Here is a 19,585-nt window from a genome sequence, read left to right as displayed (position 1 = left end):
CCACATAGCATCAGTGGCATCGGGTGTGGAAGGGATTTCTCCCTTGCACATCCCGCCCAGCAGTGGCAATCAGGATGCCAGGAGTAGCTGTACTTCAGTGCCAGTCACTTCTTGAAGTAGCTTGAACCCCTTCATAAGTTTCCAATATCTTCTTTTCACTTGGGACATAGCAGGCCTCAAATCTTTTGTAACCCTATTTCAGAACTCCAGGGTTTGTCCTTACGTCTCCCCAGGTGCTTTTTACCAGACACTCCAGGAAGGACCATTCTCCCTGACTGCAGTGTGGAGCATTTTTCACATCTTCTGTTTTGACTGCCCCAAGGGCAGCGACTGCATGATCCTCTATTCCTGTTCAGGACCCAACTTAAAATTGTTCTTCTGTGTCACATGATAGAGGGGCCTGACTACCTGTCTGTGATCTGGAGTATGCATTCTCCAAAAACCCACAGCACCTAGGAAAGCTTGTGCTTCCTATTTGCTCATTGGTGGTGACATAACTACTGTTTTGTTGACTGCATCCATTGGATTCTAATGATGTCCATCTTGTCATTTTACTCCTAAAAACTGAATTTCCTGGACAGGTCCCTTGACCCTACTTTGCTTTATGGCAAAATTTGCCTTCTAGAGGATTTAAATTATCTTCTCCTTTTTCTTGTAAACTTCCTCTGCTGTTTTCCCCCATACAGTGATGTCATCAATGTACTGCTAGTGGTCTGGAGCCTCACCCTTTACCAGTACATTCTGGATCAGTCCATGGCAAATGGTGGAGCTCTGTTTGTACCCTTGGGACAGTTGGTTCCAAGTGTACCTCATGCTCCTCAGGTGAAAGCAAACTGTGGCTTGCACTCTCCTGCCAGAGGAATGGAGAAATATGAATTGGCAATGCCAATGATGGCACAACCTCCGTGCCTTGGACTCCAGTTCATACTGAAGTTCAAGCATGTCTGGCACAGGAGCACTCAGTGTTGGTGTGACTTCAGTACACTGTCGGTCTCTGGTCTCCATTGAACTTTAACACTCACCATATGGGCTATTCAAGTATGAGTGAGCCTTGCTGACATTCCCTGGCTCTCCAGCTCACAAGTTATTTTGTGGATGGGGGTTACAGAGTCCCAGTTGGTGTGGTATTGTCAGCAGTGACCATTGTGGTGAGTGCCTGTTGTTCGTCTCTCAGCAATCCCAGAACAGAAGGGTCCTCTGACAGACCAGGCAAGGTATTCAGCTGTCTGATTTCGTCTGTCTCTAGAGCATCTGTCCCAAATGCCCAACAACACCCTGTTGGGTCCTTGAAATACCCTCTCCTGAAGTAATCTCTGCCATGGATGCATGGTGCTTCTGGGTCAGTCGCAATGGGGCAGTTTTGCCATTTATTCATTCCCAGTCAGATTCATTTAGCTTCTAGTACCATCAGCTGTTGGGATGCCCCTGTCACCCCAGAAATCCAGATGGATTCTGCCTCAACGTATCTTGATGGCATCAGGGTACATTGTATGCTGGTATCAGCTAAAGCCTTATACTCTTGTGGATCTGATGTGCCAGGCCATTGGATCCATTTATAGGATCCCTTGGGCCAATAGATGTGATTGTTCCTTTCCCCCATCTGGCTGGGGGCAGGGCCCTTTTAGTCCTGGTCATAGTTCTCATTGCTCACTCCTTGTAAATATGAACTGGAGGTCCCTTCTAGAGGATCAGAAGTAACATCACCTCTTTTGTCTGAGGACTTGCCCACTGAAAACTGGAGTGGCATTTGTCCATGAAGAATTTCCCATTGTGGTTGTTCTTCCAAACACTCAGCTCTCATGCCCATACTGCTAGGCAGAGGTGGATTTTCCATCCCACTTCCTCATGTCCTCTGTTTTGCTCACAGAAAAAACACAGGTTGCCTTGTCTGTGTCTTCTCTCTCGAGCAGGGTATGCTTGCTCCCAGTAGCAGAGACTTTGGTTTGTACTGGCAGGGCATGGGACATTTCCTCACTGACTTTTTCAAGTCTGTCCAAGAGGTGGGTCAAGCCGAGGTGTGGGTCACGATGATCTTCATATTGCTGGTGTTGGGTAGTCACATGAAGTACTGTTTGTTTCTCCTTCTCTGGACATGAATGCCATTGAGTTGGTGTTTGATGGTGGCATGCTCTGTACAAGCTTCTGCCACATGGAATGTGTGCACTGGACCTGATCTGAATCTACAGGAGACTCCTTGTTATTTGAATCTCTGTACATTACCTCCATTGCATCTGATTCATGTACTAGATACCTTTTTTCCATGGCATTCTACCTGCTGGGGTGCACTACTAGATTATCCTTGAGACAGTACCTTCCCTCCTGCATGACAGGAGTCACCTCCAAAGGCTGAGAGTCTGCCTTCTTCCCAATTTCCTATTTAATCTCATGTCCCACAACAGGGATCCCAGTTGCTTGGCTTCGCTACCATCTAATTTCATATCGTGGGCCATGATACCCCAGCGTTGGAGCAGCTAGATCACCAGGAGTTCATTTGACTGGCATCTGAAATCTTCCTGCATATCTCCTAACTCACTCAGGGACAGGGATTGGGTAATTATCTTTGGTCCTTCCTCTTCCTGCTCTTGTGAGGGTTCTACTTCCTCTTAATCCCTCACTAACTGAGCTGATTTGATCTTGGATTTCTTCTTATGTATAGGGCAACTGCTAGTGGCACAGATTCATCCTATGCTTCAGCTGCTGTTTGAGTGGTCTCAGTGCCTGTTTGTTTTCCTTCTGCTCTCCCTGAGGGGCTGTCTAGTATTGAACTATGTCTGGTAAAGAATGGCCAGTGCCCAACACACTTCTGTGATTTCCTCCCCTCTGGAGATGTCGTACCATCCTCCTTGAAAATATACTGCTGCTTTACCAGGATCCTGTAGTTGTTCAGGGGTGAACTTCCAAACCATTGAAGCAGAGAATTTCCCCCAAAACTGGCCTAGTTTCTGATATTCCATGCCACTCGTGACAATCCACCCTCAGAGCAGACCTCCTTAGAACTCTCTCTGGATTCTAAACATGATGTGGGCCACACTGACCCTAAATGTGGTACAGACTCTACCTGAGAGACATAGCAGCAAGACCATGCTTTTTTAACAACCAAAGGAAATCCAAAATTCTCAAAAGCTGGTTTAATAGGCCTGAAAGTGACAAAGGGCATAAAAAGCTGGGGAAAATTACCTGCCTCTGTTTCCCCACAGCCTAGGTACAATTTAATGGACTCCCAGAGGTAGGCCCCAAAGGAAGGATAAAAGAGCATTACTGAGCACACATCCCAAATGCCCCTCATTGCCCCCCGCATGCCATAAACTGGTCTCCGACAATACAGCAACACATCAATCCTGATCCCTCTCCCTGCTATGAAAAGATACTGTGGTGGGCACACAGGGTGTGTACAGGAATATATACAGGGTTAGGTGCACAGCCATGCGAGAACAGACCAAACAACACCATGACTGTTGACTCCCTGCCCAGTACAACAAATGCTTAAATCAAATTTGTTTCAAACCACTCTGGTAAGATCTGATTATCTCAACCCTTTGGGTGCCAAATAAAGCTATTGAGGTTTATTATTGGTGTCCCCCATGCACTGTTCATTCACTGCTTCCTCCCTCTCCCCTGTGACAGGCTAGAGAGGAGAATTGGAGGCACAAAAGGAAAAGATTGCAGGTTGAGATAAGAAAAATTTACTGGAATCTGCAATGAAATAAGAAGTGAACACTAACAGCAACAATATTAATAAAAGCGTGTACAGGAGAGACAATTCACACTACACTGACTTTAAAACAACTCCCTTACCCCTGCCCCTGATACTGAAGTGAGGTGGTATAGAGCAGCCCAACCCCTCTGGCTACTCCAGCTCCTCCAAAAATTAACCTTATCCTGGCTAGAACCAGCACAGCTACTTAATACAGACAAGAAATACTTGAATTTCTACTGATATTTTTACAGGTTTGTTTTGGGTTGTTTTGTTTGGGTGTTTGTTTTTTTTTTTTTTTGGCAGAAACAGGTTTATAGTTTAAATTTCATTAATAATAAATTAATTTGTGTAATGCAGTGATGTTCTGAACAGTCATTTTACTCTGCATCCTCTGTGATGTTAAGTAACTTCTAATGTGATGTACTTGTAGGTAGTCATAATCATAGAGATGTATTCTTTTATAACATGTAGTGGTTTGTTTCTGAGTTGCTAAACATCTCAGAATATTGGAATGTTAGCAATAGGTGTTATCCTTGCTTTGTATCCTTTCTCTAGGTTTGATAGGGTGATTGTACAAAAATACCTTTCACAGATACATTTTAACTTATAGCTGTACTACTGCAGGTCTTTTAAGTATGTGAAGTAGTGTCTCCATATTGTCTGAAAGAAATAACTTGACTGTATTTTGTCAATGCAATTCAGTGTGCATTTTTAGAGCATAAAACTCAAACTAAAGTAGTTTTGCAGACCACATGGAATTCGGTTGTTTTGAGTGACATGTTTTGAGTTCTGTTATTCAAGAAATAAGTGAATAACCAGGACTGGGTGGGTAAAAGGTTTATTTTAACTGCATTGTTAGCTTGAGTTTGATTCAGTGTATTTTCTGTTCAGAACTGCAGCATGGGTGAAAAGCACTTCTGGCTGTTTGGTATGGTGGTGTGGTTTGAGGATCAGGTATTTGCTTACATGAATAAATAATACAGTAGTAAGTTGCTTCTTTACTTAAAATAACTTTATATTTAACTGTGAAGATAAGCCTAAATGCATTGAGTATGTTTTAAAATTAGTGCTGGCAGTTGCAGTATTTTTTCATTTTGAAATGTGGGTGTTTTGGGGTTTTTAATGGTTGTTTTTCTGGTAAGGTTCTCAAAACTGTAGGTAGCAGGCTTGTACATGTAAGTACTAACGTGCTCCATTGTGCTTATTTCCCTTGCTTTTCTCTGCCATTGTATCTTGATCTTTGGACTGTGACAGATCTAAGTTTGATTTCAACTTCACATGTTTTTGTTTAGCATGAGAAGATTCTTGTTTGTTGGATATGTCTTGACCTGAAGTTGTCTCAGTGTTTACTTTGCTATAACATAGGATGCAATACTTTATAACAAAAACTTTTACTAATGACTTAGTAACTCGTGGTAATTAATACCTAATCAGCTGTCCTAGTTCACATGTTACTGAAAACCCTACAGAAACTTTGTAACAGGTTTTTCTTTTTTTTCCCATCTTCAATCTTTTAAACCCCTTTGTCCCTTTTTAAGTTGTTCTTACCAAAGCTCCTGGCCAAATGACCAGGTCCCTTCACAGATACATTGCTACCTACCCTGAGAAGATCATAACTAGATAGAGGCACATCTTTTCCAGAACTTCGCCTGAAACTTCAAAATGTGTCTCTGTGTCCTGGCTGTTGCATCCTTGCAAGCTTTCAAATTCTTCAGCAGATTTTTTTTTCTGATTCAGATTTCTCAGCTACTTATCTGGAAAAAGGTTTCTGGAGTATTTGTGACCTTTATAAGCTATTTATACTGTAACAGCATGGAAACAGAAATCCTCTTCCCAATGAGATTAGAAATCTTAGTGGAAAGATTTACACATTGTTACTTCCGTAATTTTTATTTGTTTTTTTAGGGTTCTTCTCCAAATTAGTCTTGGAAGTTGCAGTTAAGGTTAATGGAGTACAAAAGCTGTTAGAAATTCTGTGACATTTTGCTCTTCTCTAATAAACCAGACCATATCACTTCTTAAGTAATAAAGTCAGCATCATCTTATTTTGACCATTTTTCCAACTAAAAAAACAAGCACACCCTTAAAGTAAAGAACTTCCCAGCCCATTTTCCCTACTTTTGGGAAAAACTTTTAGATTTTTGCCTGAAATGTAGAATATCTAGGTTGACCTTCTCTGCCCGGTTTGAGATGGGTTTAAAATCTGGATCTTCATTACTGTGGGCAAACATCCTGCATGAGACCTTGCATCCATAGCTTTATGCTCTGCATCCAACTTCTTTGGTGCTATAGATGCGTTAGTCTTGACTGAATTTGTGGGCAGGAGTCTCTGAGGGTTTAATGAGGATGAGAGAAGGGGGAGCTCAGATTGAAATACGGTGGTCCAGGTTTCTTAAAGGAAGGATATTTGCAGTGACTGATGGTACTCCTATAGTAAGTTGAAATACTTCCATTGCAGAGATTTCTCACCATATTGGAATGGAGGAGCAACTTTCCGTTAAGTGGAAGTCATACTTAAAATAAAATTAAGCAATCAGAACAAATTGCTATATAGTATAATTGTATTTAAGTACTGTGTGTTTCTCTGGAGAATGTGGTAATATTTCCTAAAATCGAATTAATAAAATAAAGGATATATGTCTTAATGCTTCAGAAGAAGCTGACAAGTTAAAAGTTAATTATGGGCAGACAAATTTTTATATATTTTTCCACTCTGCTGTGGGGATGTTAACAGCACTGTTTTACGTTTCTAGTACAGTTCATTATAATTTCTAAATCTTCAGCAGTGTAGCTGGATTTTGTACAATAGACTTATATTTGTGGCTTCTTGCACTGGTCTCTTCATAAATGAAGCATGGCTTATATCTCCCATCAAATTTGACGCCGTAGCCTATATGCAAAATCCATTAGCTGTAAGGTTTTTTTTTTTCATAGTATATTTTCCAAAGAAAGATTGAGATCATAAGTAAAAATGTAGAATATGAGTGCAGGCAATCAGTAAGTCATGTTTGGCCCACATTTGCCATAAAAGTTAAGGAAAAAAAGTCCCATTTTAAATACTGGCTGCTTTTCATCCAGTATCTTGAAGTGGAAAAGTTGCGTTTGTGTGCTCATAATAAATATTAGGTTCAGTAGGGTAAATTGCATTAGAAATCAGCTGTCTTGAGTTTTTGTTCTGTTAATGTTGTGAGTTTTTTTCTTAAAACGGTAGTTAGGCATTTGATATTCTGAATTTGAGTATTGTACTAGTGAGTTGTCAGGTTGTATTGGGGAAAATGAAAAATACTGTCTGTCTCCTGTTCAGAGTCTGCATCTGTGGACAAGTCTGTATCCCATTCTTGCACAACTCCTTCTACATCTTCTGCTTCTGGACTGAATCCAACTTCTGCGCCTGCTTCATCTGCTCCTACAGTTCCTGTTTCACCTATCCCACAATCACCAATTCCTCCATTACTTCAGGACCCAAATCTCCTTCGACAGCTGCTGCCTGCTCTGCAAGCCACCTTGCAGCTTAATAATTCTAGCGTAGATATATCCAAAATCAATGAAGGTAAGGATTCTTTAAAGTTCATGTAATCTCTCATTTATATACATTAGTATATTATTGCGTACCAGGCTGTAGTAAATGAAAGCCTTATTTTAACTGAAAAGTGAATAAATTAATCCCTAGGTAAAGTGGAGATTTTTGTGGTTTTTTTTTTTTTTTCTGTTAAACCTTCTCCACACTTAAGGTTTTCAGATTAATAAATGTTGATGTACATGAGCAGTGTAATTGAAACTGGTGGCTTAATCACTATATCAGCATTTGTCTGTTGCACAAAATTTTGTTAGAGCTCTTTGTTCTTTTGTTTCATGCACTGTTCTTTGTTTTCTTTAGTTTGCACTGCTGTTCTATTAATGTGTGTTGCAAATAGTGAAACTTCTAGGGGTTCTTAAATCTTGTTTCCTAACAACTTTTTTCTTTAGCATAACAAAGAAAGCCTCTCTGAATACAGGTAGTGTATCAGTAACTTTGTTAGCCAGTGAAATTTTGTAGTGAATTTAATCAGTGTATCCCTTAGATTTTTGTTACATTGGCTTAGGTTGTTAGTAGTTGGTTTATCGCTTACCTATAGTGACTTTTGCTGCAAGAGCAGGTAGAGTTGATGCATTTCGAATGCAGTTTTATCTAATGTGTCTGCATGTGACAGGTTACTGATAAAGTGGTATAGGATTTTTTGTTTGCTTCTTGTGCAAGGATCACTGATTTAAATATGAAGTAAAACATTTGCATGGAGTGCTGAGAGTTAATTGGTTTTAACTTTCTGAAAGTGCAAATCAAGTAAGGGAAAGTGCTTACAATGTATTCTATACCTTGCAATTATTCATCAGAAAAAGTGGTCAATTGCTTCCTTTTAATCAGCAAGTATCCTGTCTTCTTTCAGTACTAATAAGTGAGTAGGTCACTGGTTTCTTTTTCCTGTGCAGGGACAGTCTTTAAAACTGTAGTGCCCTAGGTTGGACTAAAAAAAGAAGTGTTATGGTTGTGTTGAAAAATGAAAGGTCCACTCAGCTCCAATTGTATTTTATTAAAAAGCTGCCCATTGAAATTTTGAGTAATTTTGTCTTGCCATATGAGCAGCAGCTATTTATGTCTTGGAACAAGAGTGTTCAGAATTGTTCTGATGGCATGAGGGCCTGGCTGTGTCCACGTGGGCAGAATGACTTCACCTTGCATAGCAGGGCTGCCCTTACTGTAACACGATTCAGAGTTACTCTGTGCTTGTGCTGGAGAGTCAGTTTTTTCAGGAGTTTGCGTGGCTGGAACGTATATTCAGGAAGGATCCCACAGAGCCTTTTGTAGATCTTTTTGGAAAGGTTAGTTCAGATGCTCAAAGTTCAGGGTTTTGTTATCTCATACTGCAAGATGCTCTTCTCGTATTGTGCAGTTTTAAAATGGTTTAAAGCAATTGAGTTTTTTTACTGGTAGGGAGATGACATGGGACAGCTAAACCCAGAACAGATAAGGGTTTTTTTATTAGTAAGGAGAAACAGATTTTTAACCTGAAAGAGATTTGTCTTCGTCTTGAACAAAAAGTCTACCCCCCATCTCTTTTAGTTAGTTGAAGTGATTCTGCTTTTTTCTTTTTTAAAAAATTAATGTAGTATAAAAAAATCTTCACGCACGTTCTGCTTACTTCAGTTGCATATTGAACAAATTTTCTCTTGCTGTTTACAAGAATAATTACTAATCCATATGGTCAACCGGAAGACTTGACAATATTTTTTAAAAGAATTTTTGTTAAGTGTATGTCTTAAAGTTAAAACTACTAAAGAAAGAACTTGCTAGACATCCCAAGTCAACTTGAAATCAAGTAACTGAAGAACAGTTCAACAGTATCTTTGGTCATGGTAGATACAGGAAATAAATCTGATAGAAAATGTACTTTAAATGTAATTAGCCAGTTTCAACAGTTTTAAAGTGGTGTTCTAGAATTGTCAGTAAAACAGAATGTTTGTTTTCAGTTCTAACAGCAGCTGTGACACAAGCCTCTCTGCAGTCTATACTCCATAAAATTCTTACTGCTGGACCATCTGCTTTCAATATCACGTCCTTAATTTCTCAAGCTGCACAACTGTCTACGCAAGGTATTCAGAGTTTGTTTTTTTTTTCACTTACGTAAATTTGTTACACAACATTTTAAAAAGGCTGTTACAGTTGTGGAATCTGTCTCTTGTCATACATTTGTCCACAAGGTGTGGAGAATGTGGAATTACTTCTTTTTCCAAAGATAGGATAAAAAATTGTTATTGAGGGGCAGGAACCTGACGCACTACTAAGTAAACATGCTTCTCTGTCTCACCTTTTGGGATTTTCTTTGTATGTTAAGTAATTCTACATGAATAATGTGAAACTTCTGGATTGGTTGTTACTTAAAAGTATAAAACACAGCTCCTCCTTACTTCAACACCCATCTTGTAGTACTGTGCAACTGTGACTCTTCGGGAAGTCTTTAAATTCTTAAAAGAAAGTTTCCTCTATCTAGTGGGGACTTTTTTTTTTCGTCTTCCAGGCAAGATACTCTTTCAGGTATTTCCAATATGTTCTGGCTTGTAATTAATAAAAAAACTTTAAAACTTAAGTTTAGAAATTTAAACCAAAACAATAAATGCAGTCATCTTACTGAGTGGGTAAGCGGTGCTAATGGTAATTTTTATTTTTATTCCCCCAATGGGGAGCTGTTGGTATATGCCTAGAATGGATTTATAGGTTTCTATATAAAGTGTTCATGCTTTCTTTTGGTTAAATCAAGTTGAGCACTCTGAAATAGGAGTCGCATATGATTTAGTCTCTACATCCGTAAAAAGCATTTCCTTATAGCTTCTTCTCTTTCCCCTCCCCTGAAATTTTTGAAGTGGGGAGTTTGGGGGAAATGCAATTCCTTAGATAGGATTGTTGTTGAACATTAAATTGTTCTAGTTGTTCACAGTGAGCATGTTTGTATATCATCTAATATAGCATACTCCAGAGTACCAAAAGCAAATCTAATTTGCATTTATGATAGAACATGGTTTTATTAAAAGCATTTTTTTCTCCTTTACAGCTCAGCCATCTAATCAGTCTCCAATGTCTTTAACATCTGATGCCTCATCACCAAGATCATATGTGTCTCCAAGGATAAGCACGCCACAGACTAACACTGTTCCACTGAAACCTTTGATGACTACGCCACCAGTATCATCCCAGCAGAAGGTAAGCTCCTTTTGACTTAAGCCATATTGTAGTAAGAAGCCATTATACATAATATTGAATATCGTTCCTATATATCCATGTGCTAACAGTTGTATGTAGGATAATAAAATATGTATATTATCTTTCCCAATAGAAACAAACAACTGGAAGCAACTACTTGACTGTATTTTGGCAGTGCAGCTCCAGCATGAAATCTAGTTTACTTTTCTTGAGGAAATTCTTAATGCTGGCCTCAGATGCTGTCTGGAGATTTTACCAAGGCATTGGTATTCTAGCATATTTAAATAGAAACAAAAGCATACTTTAATGGCAACAATATGATATAATTATTTAGACTTACCCAATAAAAGATGTTTAGAATGGGAGAGAACTTCTTGGGGAAATTAACTTGAAATAGTCTCAGATTTTGTTTAGAAATGTTCCAGGTGTTTACAGATCAATAGCATAATGTCCCTTTCCCTTAATGCTCCCTTACATCTGTTCATTCAGAATTCCTTCATTGGATCAGTGACTAGGAAGTGTAAATTGAAGCTAACATACAAGCTCCTGAGGTTCTTTCTGAGAAGCATAACTGTAGACTTTGGGGTGAGACACCCCCACCTTCCCAAAATCTGTCTTCTCTATCACCACTCCTACTTAGCTGAGCTGTCTGTTTCTCAATTTTCTGCTCACAAGTGAACCTCTAATGTCTTGAATGCCTTTGAGGAATACTTTTCTCTTCAGGAGAACACATTGCATTCCTCATTATATTCAAAATGCCTTATTTTCTTTCATCAGATTTTTTTCATGGGTACAAAGAAAACCAAGTGATTTTCCCAGTTTCTTTTGATTGACAGTGGTACAATGAATTGTAAAGCTTCGTGTGTGTACCAGTACTGGTTGTTACCTTGGTTTCTGACCCTGGATTGCATCCTCAATCTGTGTTCGCAGCTAGGTGGCAAGTAATGAAATTATCAAATACTACCAGGGTTGAGATACTTAGTACTTCCAAATCCTGAGATATGAAAAAGAGTCTTCTTAAGTTGTGTACTGTCAGTAACTGGGAGTAGATCTTTTCTGGTCTCTACAACCCAGAGATTGATTGTTAGTCCCAGAAGTAACAATTTTTTTTTTCTGCAGCAGATACTTTGCCAGTTCAGTACAAAAAGAACTGTCCTGATAGTTTTTGTATTTGTGTAACTCAGTTCCACGAGATGAGAACTTAGGTGGCTATAGCTGCAGCGTGAGCATGTCTGTTTTAGCAGCCCATGGGATATGTGAGTCAGGCTAGCTTGTCCAGTTGTCCAGTTTGAGGTAAATTATGCCTAATCAAGATGTGGTGCTGTGCCAGGACACACTTGTTTTTAGAGCACATGGGCTTAGAGCAGCCAAAGCTGAAGTGGCCCTGTGCAGGAAGATCCCAGTGCCAGATGCACAGGGATTTGAGCTGGCTGTGGGACTACAGTAGTGCCATTGGCACAGTGCCGTTGCGTAGGACTACTTGAATGTGTCAGCGCTGCTTTCAGACTGAAGCTGCTGTTGCTGCCAGTGGGGGTGTGCAAGTGGCAGCTCAGGGGTCACTGACTCCAGGAGCCTGGGGGTCACCTTTTGCCTTTTAGCTGTGCCTGTATTGTGTGGTCAGAAACTGTTCTGATTTTCTGCAAAGTAGTTGTGTAAAACACTTCACACAGACTTGTCAAGCTCAGAGAGAATGTTGCTTTTGGTTGGTTGGTTGGTTGGTTTGTTTTTTTTAATTTATTTAGCCCTTCATATTTTTCTGTTTCTGGTATATATATTTACAGTCTTTAAAACACTTGGAAAACATGGAGTAATTGAAAGGTTTTGTGGTTCATTTATTTTACAATTTTTTTTTTTGGTTATTTTTATCGGCCAAGGAGCTGGTTTCTTTACCAGTTTGGATCTGCTGCATGATTCCTTTATTGCTGATGGGCTTCTCTTTGAAATTGTTCTTTTTGAACAGCCTTAATGATTTAATGTCTGCTCACACACTGAGCAAAATGCAGGCATTAATAGCAAAGTTCTTCATGTCATACATTTCATAAAGGTACTTGTGTAGTCTGTTCTCATAAATCAGTCTATGATCTGCTACTGTTTCACCCTCCTGAACTATACAGTTCTGTTTATTTCAACAGCAGATTGATCTTACAGTTATCTTGCTTTTCCCTTTTACTACCATGGACTTCTCATGTGCTACTCAGACTTCTTTACTATATGCCTATTAATCTAAAAATTGGAAGGAACGCATTTTCATTTTGATAATAATTTTAAAAGGGGACTCTGATATGTGATATGTTTTTAATACGATGTGATGTAATTATGTTCTTGACTCTGTGTAATATATTTTCAAGTAGGGAACTCTTAAGTTTCTACATGCAGATTTTATTTGGATGATGAGCACCTCTTCTGAGGTTGAAAATGAGCTCAGTGCTGAGATGGAAGATACAGTCAAAGATAATATAAGCTTGCAATATTTTGACAAGTCACATGGGTCTAAAGTTGCTTCTGTTATGTCTATAATAACCCCTTCTTAGTAAAAAAAAACTTTCTGTCACAGCTGTGGAACTAGATTTTTTTTTTTAAATAACACCTTGTGAAATTAAAATTAAAATAATTAAAATTGTGTCAGCAAAAGGCCTTGTATTAAAAAAACCCCTACAGGTGTTGAAACTGTAATTTCCTTGGTTTTCTCTGTTTCTTACACTTGCTCTTTACTGTGGAGGAATTCTAATGAAGTTTTGAACTTTCCAGGTTGCTACTCCAGGTGTTAAACAAGGACCAGCTTCCCAGGCAGCACCTCAGCAGCCAGTAATAGCTGACAAGCAGGCAGGACATGAACCTGCCTCTCCACGAAGTCTTCAGCGTTCAAGGTATGGTGAAATGCTTCTCTTCTGTCATTCGTTTTTATCTGCATTCAATGTGTGTTGTATATGTTGCAGTTAGTGGACTCTCTTTGGCCAGTTTATTGAACTGCTGTTATATTTAACTGCTGCTACTGAGATGATGCATCATAGTACCTTTGTTGCATATTTAATGTGGTAGATTCTCCATTTTTGGGGTAGTCATTAGACCATTCTCACAGAAGCAAAATGGAACTCATAGTTGTGTTCTCTCGCTCTGGTGTTAATTTTATAAGTGATTCCTTGGATTGTGATTTCAGAGTTTTAAGTTTTTGTCTCTGTGCAGTTACAAAATCTGTGATGCTTGTGTTAGATGTTTGTAGTGTCTTGCTCTAGTGTAATTTGATTCTGACATTAGCATGATTTTTTGGTTTGTCACATGAATTTGCTGCTTTAATGAAAAACATTAAAATTAAGTAAGTTTCACAAATACCTTTCCTTGACCAGACTTTTTTGTCAACATTGCAACTTATTAAGATGTATGTTGCATGATACCAGCATTTAACCATTGATTTACAAGGTGGGTTTAGAATCTGTACCTTTGAAATTTTTCTTTTGGGAAGATGGAGTCTTCATAGTGTCAGATGCTCTGCATTTTGTCATATTGATTCCAGGGTCTGTAACCAAAGATGTGTCATGAGTCATGTCAGATGTGTGATGGAGTCATGTTGTAGAGCTGTGGTAGGAAGAAGTTGACTTTTTTAGAGGTTCTGTAAATCTGCAATTCATTGTAGCTGGATTTTTAGAGTGATTGAATAAGGTGTGTTGTGTGGTATGATATTAAAAAAACAAACAAAAAACCAAAACCAAATACTGTTGCATTGTCAGCATACCTAAGCTACATATGCTAGTGGTGGTGCTTTCCAGATCAGAAAATAGTGAGATCCTTTTATCTGCCCTTCTGGGACTAACAACAAAGGGGACTTTTGTTTGTGTGTTGGGGTTTTGTTTGTTTTTGTTTGTTTGTTTTTTGGTTGGTTGGTTTTTTTATTTTTTTGATTTTTTTTTTTAATTGGCTGTTTTTGTGGGGAGAAGAGATGTGTGTTTTGAGGTTTTTTTTGGGGGGAGTGGGTTATCTGTTTTGTGCTTGGCAGTCCTGTCCCAGAAGCTGGCTTTACTGGAGACCCTGGAGTATTGACCAGTTTGAGGGTACAGACACAAGCAAGTCCGAAGTTTTGAGTTTTTAATGTAGGCTATTTTACAGACACTTGATTCTAAGCTTTGTTGGATTACAAGCCTATAACTCATTTATCTCTTTTAGGAGAATAAAGGCAAAGTGTCCAGCTCCAGTCCCTAGTAATATGAATGGTGCTATTTAAATCTTTTTGAATTACAGTACCAAAGATAAAGTTACACTTTGCAGCAAGCTAAGCTTTTTTATAAGGAGTGGTGAGGTTTTCGGGGACAACTCTCCATCACAGACCCTTTTGTTCTTTGCTCATCACCCTCTCTGCACAGGAAATCTTAAGAAAGATGGTCCAATTCTTGGAAACCTTTACCATGGCTTAAAGTCTGTGTGAGTTGAGAGTGGTGGGCATTTGGCCTGCTGGTCCATACCTCACACTTGCTTTGGGTTACATGACTTTGTACTCCAGCATGACCCTTACCTACAGTGAGTTTAGGGATCTGCTGTCCCTCTGCAAACCATTGCTCCATTTGGCATCAGCGTCTTGGTGGAGGAGGTTGAGTTTACCAGCACTGCTGAAGCAGGGGCATTGTGCAGGTAGCACACTCTGTGGCTGAAGGGCAGGAGGCAGTGTGCAGGCCTGGGTGAAAGATCCTGAGACCATGTTGGTGTTGTTCAGTGTCCTGTGTCTCTCAAATTAATGTATGTTTGTGACTTGCTGTATTGTGCATTGTGAGTTCATGCGATTTCAGTTGGCTTTGGAAGTGTCTCATTTGCAGCAAGTGGAAGAGTAAGGAATAGGTGACTTGGAAGAACCTGTGTGACTGGTATTTTTTTCTGTTGAGTACAGTGGAGTTGAATGAAAGTGGACCAGTTCAGATATTGATTTACTAACCTGCAAAAGATTTGCTGTGTCCAGGCAGTATGTCTGAATTGATATGGAACAGATGATTCCTTTGTAGGTGAAAGTAGTTGGTTGGATTGCGAATTGCTCTTGGGAGCAATTTTTACTTTTATAGGAGTGAACAACAATTTACCAAACTGAACTGTGGACAGATGGTCCAGAATCTTTTTAGCTCTGTGAATTACGGTTGCATTTTTCTCCAGCTTAAATACTGATTATTGAGCAGAAGTTCATCACAGCTGCATTTCCTTGTCTCATTAAAAGTCTTAAGTAAATGGAGGTAAAATTATTTTTCACTTGTTGGGGTGGTAACAGTGTGATAAAACCTGAGTGGCTATTGTTAACTTGCAAGAAGTGAACATTTCAGCCATTTAAGTTGGGAAATTAACACAAACAGGTATACAGTGAGTCTGTCTGATAGAGATTATTCCAAAGACACAGAATCAATTATGACTGCTTTAAATATGAAACTAAATAGTACTTCCATAATTAATAGTTTAATCAGGTTGGTAGTTTCTCTCTGTTTTCATAAAGGGCTGAGAAAAATTTTCCTTTACCTTGGGAAAGTGCTGTGAAGGGAGGTATTTCATTGCATTTTTTGTAGGTTGTAAAATTCTGACTTTTGTAGTAGTATATTTCAGAACCATTGTGTTTTAATACCCTTGATACAGATATTTTTGCCTCACTGGAGGCATTCTGTTACTTATGGGATAGTCAGTCTTTAACTCAGCTATGGCAAGTATTTCCCTTTAGTGAAGCATTTAAAAATACTGTGGTAGTTTGGAACAGTCATTGCTGCATTCATAGCTCCCCCTGCTGCTAACACAGCAGTGCCTAGGATATTTTGTGACAGTATGTTTTTGTCATAATTAAGATACAGCTTCATTTTTGAGGAGCCCTCCGATTTTGTTAATTTATTTTCTTGAAACATTTCTGATGTGTTCAGTGATTTTTACTAATGAAGTAGGAGTAGAAGACAGGCTGACAAGAGGAGACAAATCACAGAGGGAAATTTAAGTCTAGTAGAACTAAGGAGTAAATACGGTTATGCCTGAATTCTGCTTAATTAATAAAAGTAGCCTATTTCTGCACCATCACTATGCTGATGCTAGATGAATACATTGAAACATAGAATTATTTACTTTGGAATGAAATTCTAGCTGCAGTCTACTTTGGTCCCAACTTAGAGTCAGACTGACAAGTTTGAATTGCTAAGGGCATTAGTTAGGTGATTATTTTTTTTTTTAATAGCTCAGAATATCTTCTTCTAAAGTTTGACTGCCCTTATGGTGATTCTTTTTTTCTCATTTCTAATTAGAATTTCCCTTGTTACAGCTTGTCTCTGCCTCTTGTGCTTTCACTGTGCATCTCTGAAAAGAGTCTGTTCTCCCCAAAAGTAGTAAAAATCTGCAAAAAGATCCTTCAGTCCCCTTCCCCTCAGTCTTCTGTTTTCTGGACTGAATAAACTTGAAGCTTCTTCTGATACAGCAAGTGCTTCAGCACTTAGTCACCTGTGTGGTCCTCTGCCACATTCCTTTGCTATAGCAGTTTAATTATTGTCTGGTTTTGGCTTCCCACCACACAGTGCTCCAGATACTGTGAATCTCATAAGATCTGAAAAGAGGGGAGGAATTGCCTTTTTTATAGGAAAAGTGCTTCATCCCTCTTGTCGGCTTGGTGACTCTCTGGCTTTGTTCCAGCAGGTCCAGTCAGACATCCAATTTGTTGGTTGTAATTCTTAATGCTATAATTCTTTGCAAGTGTGAGTTGATTAGGGTAAGTGTCTGGGCATTGGACTAGAGAGGTAGTTGCATTATGTAAGGATGTTTCAGTCTTCAAAGGGACTGACACTTTAGGTGATGAATCAGAAATCCTGTAAAATTTGGTTCTCCTTCATAATACTTTCTACTTGCCTACAAGTGATACAAAGTTTTAAGAAATAGACTGAAATTTTGCCCTGTGTTGAAAAGCTTCCAGTGGGAGAAGCACTAACACAATTAGTGCTACTATTTCTCAGTACATGTAGTGCCAAAGAACATTTAACTGTTGAGGTACCATCACTGTTATGCTGAGTATGTTCCAGTAAAGCAGTCCGGTTTGGTGGCTACAAACACACTGCTCCTGTGATACTTTTGTTCTCCTGAGTGCATTCAGTAAAGATGTGCAATGTCACAAAACCATCTAGATTGTGATTTGACATGAGTAGTAAACTCCTCAAATCCCATATGGCTGTATTTTCAGATCAGGACATCAGACATCGTTCTTAATGATTATTCTGGCAAACCTTGTTTGAATAAACGTGTTTGCCTCCCATCTAATACATCATTGCTGAAAATCTTTGGTTTGCAGCTGTTCGAAGGAAGAACATAAATATATGTATATTTTCTATCCAACACCATTTAGGCACAGCTTACATCTCTTGAATAGCTCTCAGAGTTAAAAACCAGACAAACACAAAACCCTACCAAACAACAGAATCATCCTGTTACGTTGTAGCAGTCCAATTAAATTTAGAGGTTTGTAGAAAGGTGGTGCAGGTTTGGTCTGCCAGAAGTATTTACTTGTGGTTTGAACAGTTTATGTATTTTTGTGCCTAGAGGCAATGAATTTTCAGTGTTCATTTCTCTGTAGGTTCACGTATGTTTTTAAATGCTCACTTCCTTTTTTTAATTCTTTCTTCTAGTAGTCAAAGAAGTCCATCACCAGGTCCAAATCATACCTCTAGCAGTAGTGCATCAAACTCAACACCTGCACCACAGAATACATCTGTACGACCCACATGTTCATTAACACCTACGCTAGCAGCACACTTCAATGAGAACCTTATAAAGCATGTTCAAGGCTGGCCTGCAGATCACGCAGAAAAGCAGGTGAGTGCTCCTTTGCTTTGTTACCTGGGAGAGTGCATAATATGTAGCTTAAAATTTAAGTTTCTTACTCATGTTGCTTTTTCTAGGAATTAAAAGTATTAAAACCTTTATTCTTGGCTGTGGATGCCATGGGACAGGGAGAGAGAAACGGCAAGCTTTTCTCATAGCGGCTTGTGAGAATTTTAGGGAGCTGGAAAGATGTGATAACTTGTTGACTATAAACAATTTGCAGGTGCTGTTTTTCTACCTTGTTTTTCAGTTCCTCTCAAGGACAGTGCATGAGAAAGATGCTTTTGTTAGTTAGCCAATAGAATAGAATCTGTCGTACCACTCTATAAAAACCGTGCGGTTCTTTTGAATAAAGTCCTTCTTCGCCTTTGCTACAATCCTGCCTCTCATCTGTTCCTGCCCTGACCCTGGTGCACGAGTGACACTTGTCCTCAGCCAGAAGAGAGGAAAGAGAAATTAGGGCAGACGTGCAGGTTTTATGTGTGTTTGCCTTTCGGTGGTTGGGTATTTTCGGTCTCACTTGAAGTGTCAGTGCTTTTGAAATTCCCTCAGATGGATAGCTGTGCTCATAACTATTTTCTTACTGCTTAAGTTCTCTTGAAATTTAAAGGGAACATAGAGTTCAACATATTTTTTTCATAATGATATTTTGGTTGTGTGAAAAACATTATAAATTAGGTACAGAGTTAAATATTTGAGAATACTCCACAATTTTAGTTACGGATGTGTTAGTTCTATACAGTGTAAAAGAAACTCTACCTTGTTTGTGAATTGATGTGGTGTACTCAGACTGAATTTGGGCTATTTTTACATAATGGGAAATCCAGTCAAACTGCCATCCATATATTATAGCTAATTGCATGAAATCTGTTCTGTTGTAGTAATACAAGGAAACTGGATGCATGTCAGCTGCTTGGAATGTATTACTCAAAGGAACCATATTGGTTATTGAATCTAGTTAAGTTATTTCCACAGGCAGCCATATCTGATGCAGTCTGTTTGGGGTAATAATCTTACCTAGCCCAGTTTATTTTGGTCTTTTAAAGAGTTTGATGCATGCTGGCACAATTCTACACTGGAGACTTTTGGGTAGTAACTTGCAAGATGACTCTCACAAGCACAGTCTAAACTGAGACCCTGTTAGGATTCCTGCTTCTTTTCACTGATTTGTTAAAGTCAGTTTTAAGACATTAACAACCTGTACTGAGTCAAACACTGAGGCATTGCTGTGGAGTGTCTTGAAGGAAATGGTGTAGCACAGGCACTACCTATGGCCTTGGTCTGTAGATTTGAAAGTATTATGTTCACAGTGTACTGAATTCACAAGTATCTTAATATAGAAAGCAGCT

General features: G+C 38.9%; 1 protein-coding gene across 4 annotated transcripts in view; it reads left to right on the top strand.

Moving 5' to 3' along the window:
* WAC (WW domain containing adaptor with coiled-coil) overlaps window positions 1–19,585 on the top strand; it is a 56,031-nt gene that overhangs the window by 31,753 nt on the left and 4,693 nt on the right. For 2 of the 4 annotated variants that reach the window (XM_030232465.2, XM_030232455.2), the window contains exons 8-12: window positions 7,002–7,247; window positions 9,203–9,325; window positions 10,282–10,430; window positions 13,179–13,297; window positions 18,041–18,227. In XM_030232465.2, coding sequence (XP_030088325.1) covers window positions 7,002–7,247; window positions 9,203–9,325; window positions 10,282–10,430; window positions 13,179–13,297; window positions 18,041–18,227 — 824 coding nt within the window. The remainder of the gene's footprint in view (window positions 1–7,001; window positions 7,248–9,202; window positions 9,326–10,281; window positions 10,431–13,178; window positions 13,298–18,040; window positions 18,228–19,585) is intronic. The other 2 variants (XM_030232458.2, XM_050971703.1) reach the window with 2 other exon arrangements.

The sequence above is a fragment of the Serinus canaria genome, chromosome 2, assembly GCF_022539315.1.
Source record: "Serinus canaria isolate serCan28SL12 chromosome 2, serCan2020, whole genome shotgun sequence".
NCBI lineage: Eukaryota > Metazoa > Chordata > Aves > Passeriformes > Fringillidae > Serinus > Serinus canaria.
The sequence above is the reverse complement of the archived record's forward strand: the minus strand, read 5'-3'. Positions and strand labels throughout refer to the sequence as shown.